The 13642-nt window shown below is 28.4% G+C and overlaps 1 protein-coding gene across 1 annotated transcript in view; it reads left to right on the top strand.

Annotated features, from left to right (window-relative positions):
- Positions 1 to 1994: 1994 nt before the first annotated feature.
- The window catches only part of LOC129963156 (tetraspanin-18-like), a 50940-nt gene continuing 39292 nt past the window's right edge, over positions 1995 to 13642 (top strand). Inside the window, exon 1 of the mRNA XM_056077270.1 lies at positions 1995 to 2421. Within this exon, the coding sequence (XP_055933245.1) occupies positions 2362 to 2421 (60 nt within the window). The 5' untranslated portion in view covers positions 1995 to 2361. The remainder of the gene's footprint in view (positions 2422 to 13642) is intronic.

The raw sequence follows: 13642 nt of genomic DNA, 5'->3' as shown, positions 1-13642 counted from the left end.
GTTGATTGACTGATTAAGTTCAGAATTTAGCATAGATCAGCAGTTCCAATGTCAAGATCATTTACCAAATTTCATTTATCTGTGGGTTTTTTTTTAATTGTGATCACATTTATATAAATAAAAAGAACAACAAACAATGAAGTAGCTTTCAGATTGGATAAAGTTATACAGTTTGATGATAAAACTAAATGTTCATTGCATTTTTCAAATATCGTAATTTTCTGCACACAGATAAGTAAACTTCTCTTCGACAAACTTTATCTAAACTTTGGTAAATATCTACTATCTCTTTCCATACCAAATTTCATTTCTATCAAATTCCAACTTTGGGTTATCGAGTTTGCACTGACATAACTTTGGGAGGGGGGGGGAGACTAGTTTTAAAAAATGAAGATTTGTTGAAATTTTAATAACAGTTTTTTAATGATTTCAATACTTGCCTTTCATATATATGAATTTGGAGAGTAGATTATATATCATTTTTACATCTTGAAATTAAGAGTATATATATAATTATTAATGTGAAAAACGTTTTCAGTACTGATTATCAGAAATTTATACAATAACCAGTTCTGATATTAATACATTTATTTTAAATTTGCATTACCTATAATGAAATTAAAGATGAGGTTTTATTACCAAGTTGTAAATTCAAAATCCTATTTTAAATGAGACTACAAATAGGTTGGTCGTATAAATCTGTGGTGACGCTTTATAAGCCAGATAACAGCTACGAGACATGAGAAATTTCTTTTGTCTTGTGGTCATGTTACTCGGCTACGAACCATACGGTTGCGAGTTCGATCCTCGCCTATCGCCAGTAGCAACAAATCTGTTAATTAATTAATGGGAAAATCAGGTATAAATAAATTATACATCAAATTTTGTAGCAACAAAAAAAGAATAATTGATAAGTTTCATTATTTTCGCACAGTTGTTACAAAATTTATAAAACCGCATTGTTTCAATAATATAGTGTACAAAAGTGATGGCTCTCATTTTAGAATATAATAGATATATTGAAATAAATAAATATTCGAAAAGTTAATAAAAGAAAAATATATATGAAAGTAAAATGAATTAAATCATTAAATTGTAAAAAAATGGTAAGTAAATCGGGTTAGCGCTAATTGACCGACATTTCACCTATACATTGAAAAACGGTCATTTAAGCGTTCGCGGTAGGTTTAGAGTTAAAAGAAGGGCTGTAGAATGTGCACTGTCTTGGGCCATAAAATTCCTAATTCTGATATTGGCAATAGGAAAGCAATTTTCAGACCAATTGTATAAGTTTAATTGTATATCTGAAATATTAGAATTGTAAACCATCATATTGATTCATCTAATTAAGATATTAAACAATCAACAACAACGCCAAAATCTAAATGCATTAAAAAAAAAAGCATTAAATATTTTAAAGAGCCAAGGATTACAAAGAAATAGGACGAACTTATAAAGAATTAAGAGATTAGACTGATTACTATTCCATCTGAGTTGGCCTGATATCTGCAAAGTTACGCACTTTCCATTTTTTTTTTTTTTAAAGAAAACATAGATGTTTTAAAAGATCTGAAGACACAACTTATTAAACTATTAAACAAAGCACATCTATCTTACAATTCTTTTTTGTTGGATTATAAACCAGTTAAACCTCTGATTGAATATTCAATAGATATGAGTTGAAAAATTCGGAGATAGAATAATTTTGAAAATGTGAGATGAAAAAAAAAAAAAAAAAAGACTATGTCCTGGTTGTTATTAAACTTTGTTGCTCTACTTTTCTTAAAAATTCGCAAAGGAAACTCAAATGGTATTCTAATATAATTCATTCAAAATTCCAAAATTCATTAGAAAAGGCAAATTTAGTAAATATCAAATTTAGACGAGGAGAAAGCTTGAGGAGCGGGAAGATTTGTAATTCAACATGCATAACTTTTTTTCATTCCGCAAACACCTTTCTTAACTGCAACTTGCTGACCCGCTTCGGTTCGTTAGTTTTTATTTGAACGCTGTCTGCTGTTTTTCAGTGTTGTGAGTTGATCGGCGCGTTTATATGTGTGGGCTGCCTTCACATGAAGTTTATTTTTGCATCATCTAAAATATTTTTTATTTGATGACAATTTTGCTGTAATTTATTGGAACATTTATTGTTAATTTTTTTAGTTGCTTAGCAACATATTTGAATAAGTATTTACACGTTTGTTTGTACGTTTTGAACTATTAGCGGGATATCTGTTGATCTTTAACTGAAGAAAAATGTTTCATATAACATGAAAGAGAAGGAATATAGTGGACTTTTATTTGCATGATTGGGGAACTGATAATTCATAGTTATATTTCCTATTGAAGTATAATTTTAAAATGAGTCGAACCAACAGTTTTGCCCGGCATTCTGTGTGCTTCCTTTCATTTATAACATGGGTAAGTGTTTTATTTATTTATAAAAACTATGAATTGCATGCAAGCAGAAATAATCTTTTTTTTTTTTTTGCATGACATATTTTTACTTCAGGTTTTTTCCGTCTAATCATAAGTGTAAATAAATATATTCATGAGAACACAATGGATGTTTTCTGTTTTGCTTGCAGAATGTATACATTGAAAATTGAAAAAAAAAAAAAAAATTATTCAAGCTAATTTGCTTAGGTATGAATTTTATGTACATATAAACACATCTTTCTTTTTGTTATGACCTTAGATTTTATATTTCAGTATGGTTATTCATAGTTTTTGATGTGATCAAGGCACTTTTTCAAAATGGCATTCATCGATTCTTTGCAGTTATGGGGAATTTTTCTGCTTTCAAACAATGCATCATAATTGAATTTGTGACTTCATTAAATGTGTGACTAATTTTTGAAATTTTATTGAATAATATGGTATTTACATTTTTGTAGATTTGTATCCAGTTAGTACAAAATGCCTATTAATATCAATATAATACAGGAATTAGAATATCAAACTGTATCGTGGGATATCATACAATAACTTGTGCTAAGACAGCCGTAGCAATAAATTAAATAAGCCCTAATAACTTCAAATATCCTGGAATATTGTTATCTCTTCATGATATTGCAAGGTATTCAGAATATTGTACAACATTATAAAAATATGGAATAATTTCTTGAGCTTATAGATACAACTTTTACTAAACTCTTATGTAGTGTTATTACAAAAACTGAAACCATTTTGATTAGTATTTTTATTTACAATGAATTTTGTAATAAAATAATCATTTACATCTTATTATGATAGTTTATAACTTATTGCTAAGTTATAAACTATCATAATAAGATATTATTATGATAGTTTATGATATTATTAGTTTTATTATGATAGTTTACGATATAATAAGATATTAGATGCTCTGTATTTTGTATAATACTGATTCACACAATACAACAAACTTTGTGCTTTATATAGAAATTATATGAATATATATATATATATATATATTTCTTTTATCTAAATGAAAAGAGCTATATATTTTCTTTACAACCTGATGATAAACTGATACTACATAATAGATATACATTGGTCTTTCTTTTTAAAAATGAACCAATTAAGTTTGAAATATTCTGGAATAAAAGATGCTAAGATTAATTAAAGATGGGTAAGGTTAACTAAAGTTGAACTTTTTGAACCTGTGCTTATTTAAAATAGCTTTATTTCTCAATAATTGGAAGTGAAATCTGTAGTTATTTTAGTTTATAAATGTAATATTCAATAGTGACCTTTAAAAAAAGTTTTCAAAGTTAAGTTTTATTTAATTTTGTAATATATTTAGTTGTGGTGATTGATTTCTAATAGAAAAAATAACAAATTGAATCCTACTTGTTAAAAAAAATCTGTAATGGCTATTTTTGTAATGTTAAATTCATGGAAAACTATTAATATGATCTCCCAGAGGCACACTTGATAACTCGCATATCAAAAATAAAGAACATGCTTATATTTTTTTCAGTTCAGAACCTTAATCTTGTGTACTTTTTTAATGAAACAAGTAACTACCATGAATTGATTTGGAGAATTTTATGGTGTTATTTTTTGACTATTTCTAATTTGAAAGGAATCTTATTGTACGCTTATACCTAAACTTGAACTAATCAAATGTGAAACTATTGAAATTAATCATGTTTTACTTCTGAGAAATTTTAGAAATTTTTGTGACCTATATTACATTCTAGCATCATTCAAAGGAATCTTTATTTTCTAATTTATTCATCCTTTGTTTTAATAAAGAATGATGGGATGATTATGATACAATACTGTCTATTGTCTGGTGCTTTTTCTCTTTTTGCTGTTTTTTCGATAAAATAACACACTATCCATTTGCTATCTGGTTCCTTACTCCTTAATAAAAATGTTAAAAAAATAAAACATGAAATTTCATTTGCTTTCATGAGACAATGATTTAATCATAGCAATAATTTAAAAACTTCTTTTGACTAATTTATTAAATAAACTATTAGCAAACATTTATAGTTAATTGTTTATATGCTAATTACTACACAACTTTCTCTTCTTTGATATTTTCAAATCTTTGTTAATATCTTATATTATACCAAATGGTAAATATTACTGTCATTATTTTAAACAAATTAAAAAAAAATCAAACTTTATTTTTAGTAAGAAAAAAAAAATAAGTCCATATTTTATGCATCTGTTTAATAAAGACTTTTATTTATTGAAATGTTTATTAGCTTATGAGAAAGCTTTCGTAAACCCAACCAGAATAGATGTTAAGCTGTTTTTATTTACTCTGAGTATTCTATATTTTAAATTAAAATTCTTTAACTGTTATTTTACCAATTTAATTACGAATGCTTGTATTAATTTTATATCCTATAATTTAGCTGTCTTGTGGGTCTCGGTGGCTCTGTGACAGAATCTTGCTTCGAAATCCCAAATACACAATCTAATAACACAAGATATTGTACGATATATTGTTAATGGAAATTAAATTCGTCAGAACTAAACCTATTCCCGCTGTTGTAGTAAATATAATGCTACCCGAAACTAAACCCACTATAGCGGTGCAAGAGTTTGGAGAGGAGAAAACCTGCTGAAATATCTTTCTTGTCATCTGACCACAGTTCCAGATTCATAGTTTTGCCCAAAATAGCACTCGTAGTAACTCCAAAATGGGTTATTAACTAATCTAAGTAAAATTGTGTCTGACAATTCACTACCCATTGGCTAAAATATGTTCTTTAAATGATAAACAACTTACTCTAATGAACCATATTATATAAATTTTATTGAATGCTATGTGAATTTTGAACTATAGCTCCCTTAAAATTCATAATTTGTAATTAGAAACTCTTTTTTTCATAAAAAGTAGATGAAAGTGGAATTTTTTTTAAAACTATATTTCGGGTACATTCCGTGAATTCGACTCATTTTATGATTTTTCTACTGCCTATATTTTTCTTTGGATACATTTCTTTGCAAAGAACATTTCTAGATGTAAAACGCCAAACAAATATTCTTGGCACTCTTAAAATTAAAATGATTTTCTTTTCGACATTAGTATGTGTTAATTTATTATAAGTGCATCAACACAAATTATCCGTATTATATTTCTCCTAAAAAATATCAAGACGTTAGCATAGAGGATGCATTTCCATTGTCACAAATCAATTTATTGGTGTGAATTGCGGATTTAATATATAGGGTGATCGAATAATGTTTCCCTCATTGAAGGCATCAGCATCTAAAAATTAGTTAATAGAATGAGATGAAAGTTACATATACAGACTGTGAAATGCATCGAGAGATGAATTTTACGGTATGAAAAAAAAAATAGTGTTAAGTCACCAATACAATCTGAAAATAATTCAGTGTGGTTATGTAAGTTTCACATCTTCTAAATAAACGAGTTGAAGTCAGCTAAATTTATTTATAAGACAAAAGAATTTTATCACCTTTTTAAAGTGCAGAAATTAATTAAATACTCAATTAATTAGAAATTAAACAAAAATTTTGAAAAAAAATTCTCTTTATATTAATACATGTTTTTTAATAATTATTTTTATTGGTTTTTCAAGTAGTGTTATACGATGTATAAAAAGCAAGGTTAAGTTAACTGCTCAAATTCAAAAGAAGACGAGGAAAGTAAAGATTTTTGTAAGCAAATGAAATTCTTTATTTTTGAAGAACTAGAATAGACAAAGAAAGCAATTGCCAGAACACATGAATAAAATTCTTAAAAAAAAAATCAAAAGCAGATGATTAATATTGGTATTAAGAGCAACTATTCATTTGGTTTATTCTCTTATTTTCTGTTAATGAAAAGTTGGGCTATTTAACTACTTATTTCAAAGTGTTCATCGAAACGTTTCTTATATTTCAGCATTTATAGATAAAATTTGCAGTATTAATATAATAAATATTAATAACTTATGATGAAAAGTGGCAATCGACTATTATCTGCTGGTTGTTATTTTAATTAAAAAAAACGTTACAAATGATAAATGATTTTTCTATAATATTATACAAAAATAGTTTTTAACTTTAAAAAAATAGTTTTTACGTTAAAGATATTATGCACGGAAAGATTTTGGTATCGAGCAAGGCCAAGTATATAAGCTAGTATCGTATAATTATGAAAGGTCAGCTCACTGAAGACGATTTGTCATTCAGTTTTATATGCATTTTTTTAAAAAATCATTAAATCATCAATAAATTTTTGTAAATCAGTTTTTTTTCATCATCAAATCATTTGTCCCGGCTTCTAGTTTAAAAACTACTAGCTACTAAAAACATTCCAAAAAATCAATACCATATTTGAAATATATCATCTTCATTTTCATAGAAAACGTGGGAAAAAAAACTTGGTTAAAAGGTAAAAATTAATTAAATGCTTATTGGAAAATAATTTTTTGATATTCTTTAAATTTCCAACATTCATTGTATAATTTGGATCCGGGATGTCAAAATACCAAGAACATCCGTGTTAGGGAATAAGATTGAAGCAACCTAGCACTCAGAATAATAAATGAGTGGAAATAACCTATTTTGTTATCAAGCTATATTACAAAAAAATAATAAATAAATAAATAAATGAATAAATAAATAAAACTTAACAAAATTTGAAAAATATTTGCCATTGAATTACAACGCAGTAGCATAGTCTGAAAGTACGAGATAAGAATAACAGGCGTTTTTTTCGTCGTTCCATTTCACTTGGTTGTAATTTAGACCGATTTTTTTTTCTCATATTCTGTCTGCTAACTTCCGTCTGGAGCTTATCCTCTCTTTATTGCGCTGCTGAAGCAGAAATGAAAAACCCATCTTCTGATTGAATTCCATGTCTTAAGTAAAAAGGAAACTAAAAATTGGCTGTCACGTTACGTCTTGTTGCTTCATCTTGGTGCTAAAATATCGCATGTCTATCCCAAAGGCGGAAGTGTGTTTTTAAGAAAAAAGAAGAGAGAAAAAAAAAAGTGACAAGTTATGCTTGCCGTTCCACGTTCCGCTGATAAATCTTTGAAGGGAAAAATGTTCTTGATTTTGTTGCCAAAAAAAAAAAAAAAAAAAAAAAAATGTTTTTTGAAGTGTTTGTGATGTGCGACGCATTCCTTGTATGTTTGTTTTATAAATGATTTCGATGTTTGATTGAATTTTCAATTTTTTGATTATCATTTCTTTCCTAGTTAACTGATTTTTTTAAAATATCCATTCTAGTTGATCCACTTCGTGGCTTTTACATCACCGTAAAGCATAAATTGTATAAATTATATAATTCGTGCGCATTTATGCTTAAGACAAATGATTTCAGAATTCATGTGTTATTGGTTTGTAAAAGTTAATTCGACATAAATTTTTTCAATTCTGTTTTATCTTAGATTGAAATGCTTTATTTTTGTAATATATTGGAGATGATTTTTGAAATATGCTACTTTTTATTAATGTATCCATATTATTCTAATATTTTATCATTTTTAGAAAGTATTTTTTCAAACATTTATTTGGCACCAAGGAAAATAAAATTTTTTCGTCAACCTGCTCTGTCTGAACCAAAGCAGCCTTAGGCTACTACCTAGTTTGCCTAGTTGAAAATGTTAGTTTGGCTACTTACTTTTTCGTCATTGATTCTAAGTAACGAAACATTTATAAGAAAATTTAATTTCTTGAATATTTAATAACATTTTAAAATTATGCCAAAAACTTATATTTTGTTTATCATGAGTTATTGTATAGATTTATATTTCCAAAAAGTTAATTAAATTTTAAAAACTGAAAATAAAAAGAATTTTCTCTAAATTTTTTTGTTTGAAATTTAAGAGCAACCATTTGTTTTGTATCAAACTAATTATAAATTGAAATTTTCACAATTCATTATGGAAATAGTAGTATTAGTTATATACAGAAACTTAAGGTCTATATATAATATTCTGTTTTTAAATGAAAATTAACTGGGAAATAAAACATAAAACTTCTTTTCTTTACGCAAGCATTAAAATTCTTTCCGAGTACGAAGTCCTCACAGAGTTTAATCTATAAAAACATTTACTAAATTAGGCTTAGTGATTTTCACAACATATTTTATATGAGAAATATATTTTTATTCATAGTTCTTTTTTTTTATTTCAGCATTTTTTTTTTTAATTTCGAAAATATTTGTATAAAATTCATAAGCTAAACAAAAGAGTAAAATTTTTAGGAGGGACGATAGATTTTGGATGTTTTAACCAATGAGCACTATTTTTTTTTTTAAACTTTTAAATAAACATTTTTTTTTTTTTTTCATCATCAGATAAATAAGAGTATCGAATATTCGAAAGGGATGGGGAGAGGGGTTAGATTTTCAGATGTTTTACCAAATGAGCATTAATTTTTTAAAACTTTTTGATAGCTTTTCATTAATTATTTTATGCATTGATAATATGAAAATTCAAGAAGCAAGATTTGATAATGATAGATGCTCTTGAAAGGGCGAAATTCTTAGTTGTAGATCAGCGCCAATTTTCTGACAAATCCAACCGATAGATTATATCGAAGTTTTTTTCTTTTTTTCTTTTGAATATTACCATAAGTTTAAGCAGATGGCTTTGGTGGAATATCCCTCACATTTCTATTCGCAATCGAATCGTTTCGAAAATTTCTTTCCAACATCTCGTGAAAATGATATAATTCATTGTTTTTTATGAGTTAATATTTTTTAAAATTTCTATGACCAAATTCATTTTTATTCCCAAACTCTGTCTTTGTCTTTCTCTCTTCGCCCATTATTAATGACTGTTTATTTTTCGAAAGTCATGTTCGCTCTCTAGATGGATTGCATATCATTGATTGTGAAACACAGGTCTAAATATTTGCAAACTGTTGCCATTTCCTGCAAACTGCAAACGAGAAATATTACTCTTATTTTTTTAACAGTTCGCACATTTAACCATCCTTGACCTATCCCGTGGCACTTTACAGGGAAGACCGAAACAATGTCATTAAAAAAAATAAAGCCTCAGGCATCTGTGGACGAATCTCTTCCTAGGTGTGTCGTGATGGCGACCGCCTGGAATTTTAAACAGATGTTTATCTTGCTCTGACGGTAGTATTACTGAAGCATGGACCTCGCGATAGATCAACGATTCTTTTGTTTTCTTCGGCTTTCTCTGCTGGAAAGTTCATCTGAGCGTGTTCCACGAGAAAACAATGTCCCCACAATCGTCACAAGCCGACTTCCAGGTCCCCATCTTTTTTTTCCCTTTCCTTCTCTTGAAGGCACTAAAAAGTTCCATTTTTTTTCAGAAGGAAAGTTTGATTTGATTTTCAAAGAAACTTTTGGTGTGTCTCCAAGTCAGCTATTTTAGGTATTACCGTTAATAGTCACAATGGGACAATAACTCTTTCGTAGAATGAAAAGGTGAATAACATGTCCTTTGATCTTTAGATTCGTGGATTATGTTGGATTTCCAAATCTTTTTTCACGGAGTGTAAAATGTATGTAAAATTGGTATAAAAATTAATCGTTTGTTCTCTTAATTGTAACTGGACCAGTTGTTATGAATTTAGAATTCAAAAGTAGTTGCTATTTCATTTAGCATTGTATTTTCCTAATTTTGATGAATTCTTATAATTCTTAGATTTAGTTTGTAACGTTTTCTTCTCAAACTTTTTTTATGATTCTCATTTTGACCCCGCGAGAAGTATAATTCTTTATTAATTAAATTATTAGACAGTATGTAAAGAAATTCGGACTCTATATTTTGACGAATCTTCACATTTTAGACTTCCTTGAATTCGAAAAACACATTTTTTGGAAGATGTCCGTTTGTATATGACAACTAACTCAAAAACGCTTTGAGCTAGACAGATGAAATTTGGTATACAGGCTCAAAACCAAATTTGTAGTTTTCTATTAAATTTTGAGCAAAATACGTTCAGAGGAAGTCTGCCTGTCCAATGTAAGCTATCACAATAACTACAAAGCGTAAAGAGCAAGATAGATCAAATTCGGTACACAGATTTAACAGCTTTAATATAATAAAAGTTTGAGCGAAATCCAACAAGGAGTTGACCGTCTGTCGGACTGTATTTTCAGAAACATGTAAATGCGAAAACTCAAGAATGCAATGACTTAAATATATAAAATAAGTATGGGATTTTGTAACTACAGCAATAGTTTTGTGTCAAATTTTTGTTTCAATCGGTTGAGAAAAACGCGCTTAAAACACAAATTCGTGGTTTTCGGATACTATTAACCGCATGCCAGGGATTAATCACCAAAAAACTCGCCATGGATGGCACTATAGATTCCATAAAAATGTTAAATTCACTCCAAAGTTTGATATTTTGTAACTATTTTACGCTAATACTATGCAAGACGTTGATTGGGATAACATCTTTATTAGAGAGTATGCGAGAAAGTTTTGGGGAGACCACTTTAGCTGCTTTCACAAAGTATTTTACTCTTTTTATTTAAATGTAATAATTCATCCTAAAATTTTCAGATTTGGACAGCTGAAAATAAAGAATTAAATAGACTTTTGCATTGCACTTGCTGTTAATGATGGGTAACGGCGATAAGAAAATTTATTAATTAAAAATTCTACTTGTGTGTTAATTTTGATTTTCCTCCCTTCCTTATTTGATTTCCTGATGGTTTATGATCGTTATGCATTATGTATTCACCTATGCTGCTCGGAGGTTTAGAACTTCGAGTTCAAGCACTCCGTGACACTTCCCTCAGTGGTTTGTGATTATGATTTGTAGATCTTAACATAGTCTTTAGCGGAATTCCTATTAGATGCCATATATCCTTCTTCATACGCATTTAATTTTGAGTTGCTCTTTTAATTACATTAGCTGTTAAAAACTTGATCAGAATAAATTTAGCTTGAAATCAAATTGAGGAGAGAATTGCACTTGTTCAAAAAAATATCAATGCATTATTTATTATATATTTAAAAAATTAGGTTTAAAATATTGAATATTTTTTTAATTGAAGAATAATTAAGAACAATGGTTTTACTGTCGTTTTATGTTTTAATTATTAATAACATTAGAATTCTACTTTAAAGAATAATAATGGTGAATTTTCACCATCACAATTTGAATGGTATGATTATTTTAAGTTATTATAAAGTCTAGATACAGTAATTCGTCTTTTGACTGAAGATTTTGAAGATTTTCAAAGACATAATTCGATATGTTTTTACGACTTTTTCTAGAATTCAGAATCCCAAAATGTACAACGAATATAAGCGTCATACTGCAATAAATATTGAGAATCTGTGATAAATTTGGGGGAAACTTGGCCCCAATCATTTGTATTTGGTTCAGAATAGCTTGATTTTTGAGATTATTTGCAGGTGCTACTGATAGATATGGCAGAAAGTCATACTCATTTAATAACATCTGTGTTTTTATTGATTCTTTATTTTTAGATTTGTTTGAATGATTTGTTCGTGTATTTAGAAAAGAAACAACTACAATTATGTGACAATTTTTTTAATGCACAGCAAAATGACTTATACAGACAAAACAACTAAAATTAAAATATGATTCTTGCTAGCCCATCTCAGACGCTAAATTTTTATTAATGTCATGGATAATAAAATCTGTTGTCACCTAGGAGATCACCTAAGAGTATTAAGGGCTGAGATTTCTCTTTCCTTTTCGAAAACATATAGAAAAGATTGTTGCATTAACTAGGAGAAAAAAGTGGAGTGAAAAAAAAATTAGTGCATAACAAAATGAAGTACATTCGAGTGACATTTTATGAATTTCGAACACATTATTCTTATTTATAAATAAATGTATGTAATGTATATAGTTTGCAGTGCAGAATTTAAGTGCAGTTTATTTGACAAGAGACTATTTCTAATGTAATTTTCAATTTTCAAAATATATATATTACGAAGCATTAACCTTTGACGTGAATTTAGCATTTTTAATGAATCTTGTGTCATCCTTGGCAAGTTATTTGGCGATTAGCCTCTGTGTTAATAGTGGCAAAAGCCGTATTTGTGTTTTATACACGCTTTTCTTAACCGATTGAGAAAAAAAGAATGACTCAAAACTGCACTTGTAGTCACAAAATTGCATATCAAATTTGATAGATTTAAGTCAATGCGTTTTTAAAGTATGACGTTTACATATTTCTGAAAATACAGACCGCCACAGTCAACCGTTTGTTGGATTTGCCTCAAAATTTGATAGGTGTCCACACTATAGATGTTAATTCTATCTGCCGAATCTTATCTATCTAGCTGTCTTCGTTTTGTAATTTAAGTGCAGTTTATTTGACAAGAGACTATTTCTAATGTAGTTTTCAATTTAGGCTGGGATAGCCTGGTTGGTAGAGCGTTGGATTCGCGTTCCTTAGGTTGCGAGTTCGAACACCGCCGGCCGAAGATTCCCCGCGTGCTTGGTGGCTGACGCATGTATAAATCTTAACTTGTAATCGAACAGCTGAACTTTCTCTGAACAGATTTTACTCTCTCTCTCTCTCTCTCTCTATATATATATATATATATATCTGTAAAATTGGTGCAAATACTGTATAGGAAATTTCAACCGCCCAGATCACAGCGTTTTTGAGTTATTTTTGTCTCAGACAGCCAAACGAACATCCAAAAAAAATGTGGTTTTTTAACTGAGACGGATCTAAAACGTAGAGATTCATCGAAATCTCGAGTTTAAATTTTTTTGACGAATACTATACTTTCTCTTATACTACATATACAGGAAACTGTTAAAAAAATGCTGCCTTCTGCTGTGTTTTGGGAAAACAGCTGGAATTCAAACTCCATTATGAAGAAATTTATTACGAATTTCATAACTGCGTCCAAGTGATCCCTTATTTTGTTTCCATGTAAATGAAATATGTGACATTAAATGTACTCGCTATTTTACTACCTTATTTGTGACAGCTGGCTTTTACCAGATGATATCAATCAATTTCCTCAAAAACAGGAATGATGCTTATTTCTGGGATATTTGCATACTTTATTTTTTTCTCTAACCAATTTCCTAGTTGTTTGAGATTTTGTTTAACTTGGTTATTTTTGTAGGTTTAGCTGTACTGAGCAAATATTAAGCCACTTTATAAACTCAGTTTGTTCAGCTAATTTCAGTGAAATAAATGGTCTTTAAAAGAAAAGAAATTTTTAATCAGTCATATCTGACCTAAAAT

This window comes from Argiope bruennichi, chromosome 3 (assembly GCF_947563725.1).
Source record: "Argiope bruennichi chromosome 3, qqArgBrue1.1, whole genome shotgun sequence".
Lineage (NCBI taxonomy): Eukaryota > Metazoa > Arthropoda > Arachnida > Araneae > Araneidae > Argiope > Argiope bruennichi.
The sequence above is the reverse complement of the archived record's forward strand: the minus strand, read 5'-3'. Positions and strand labels throughout refer to the sequence as shown.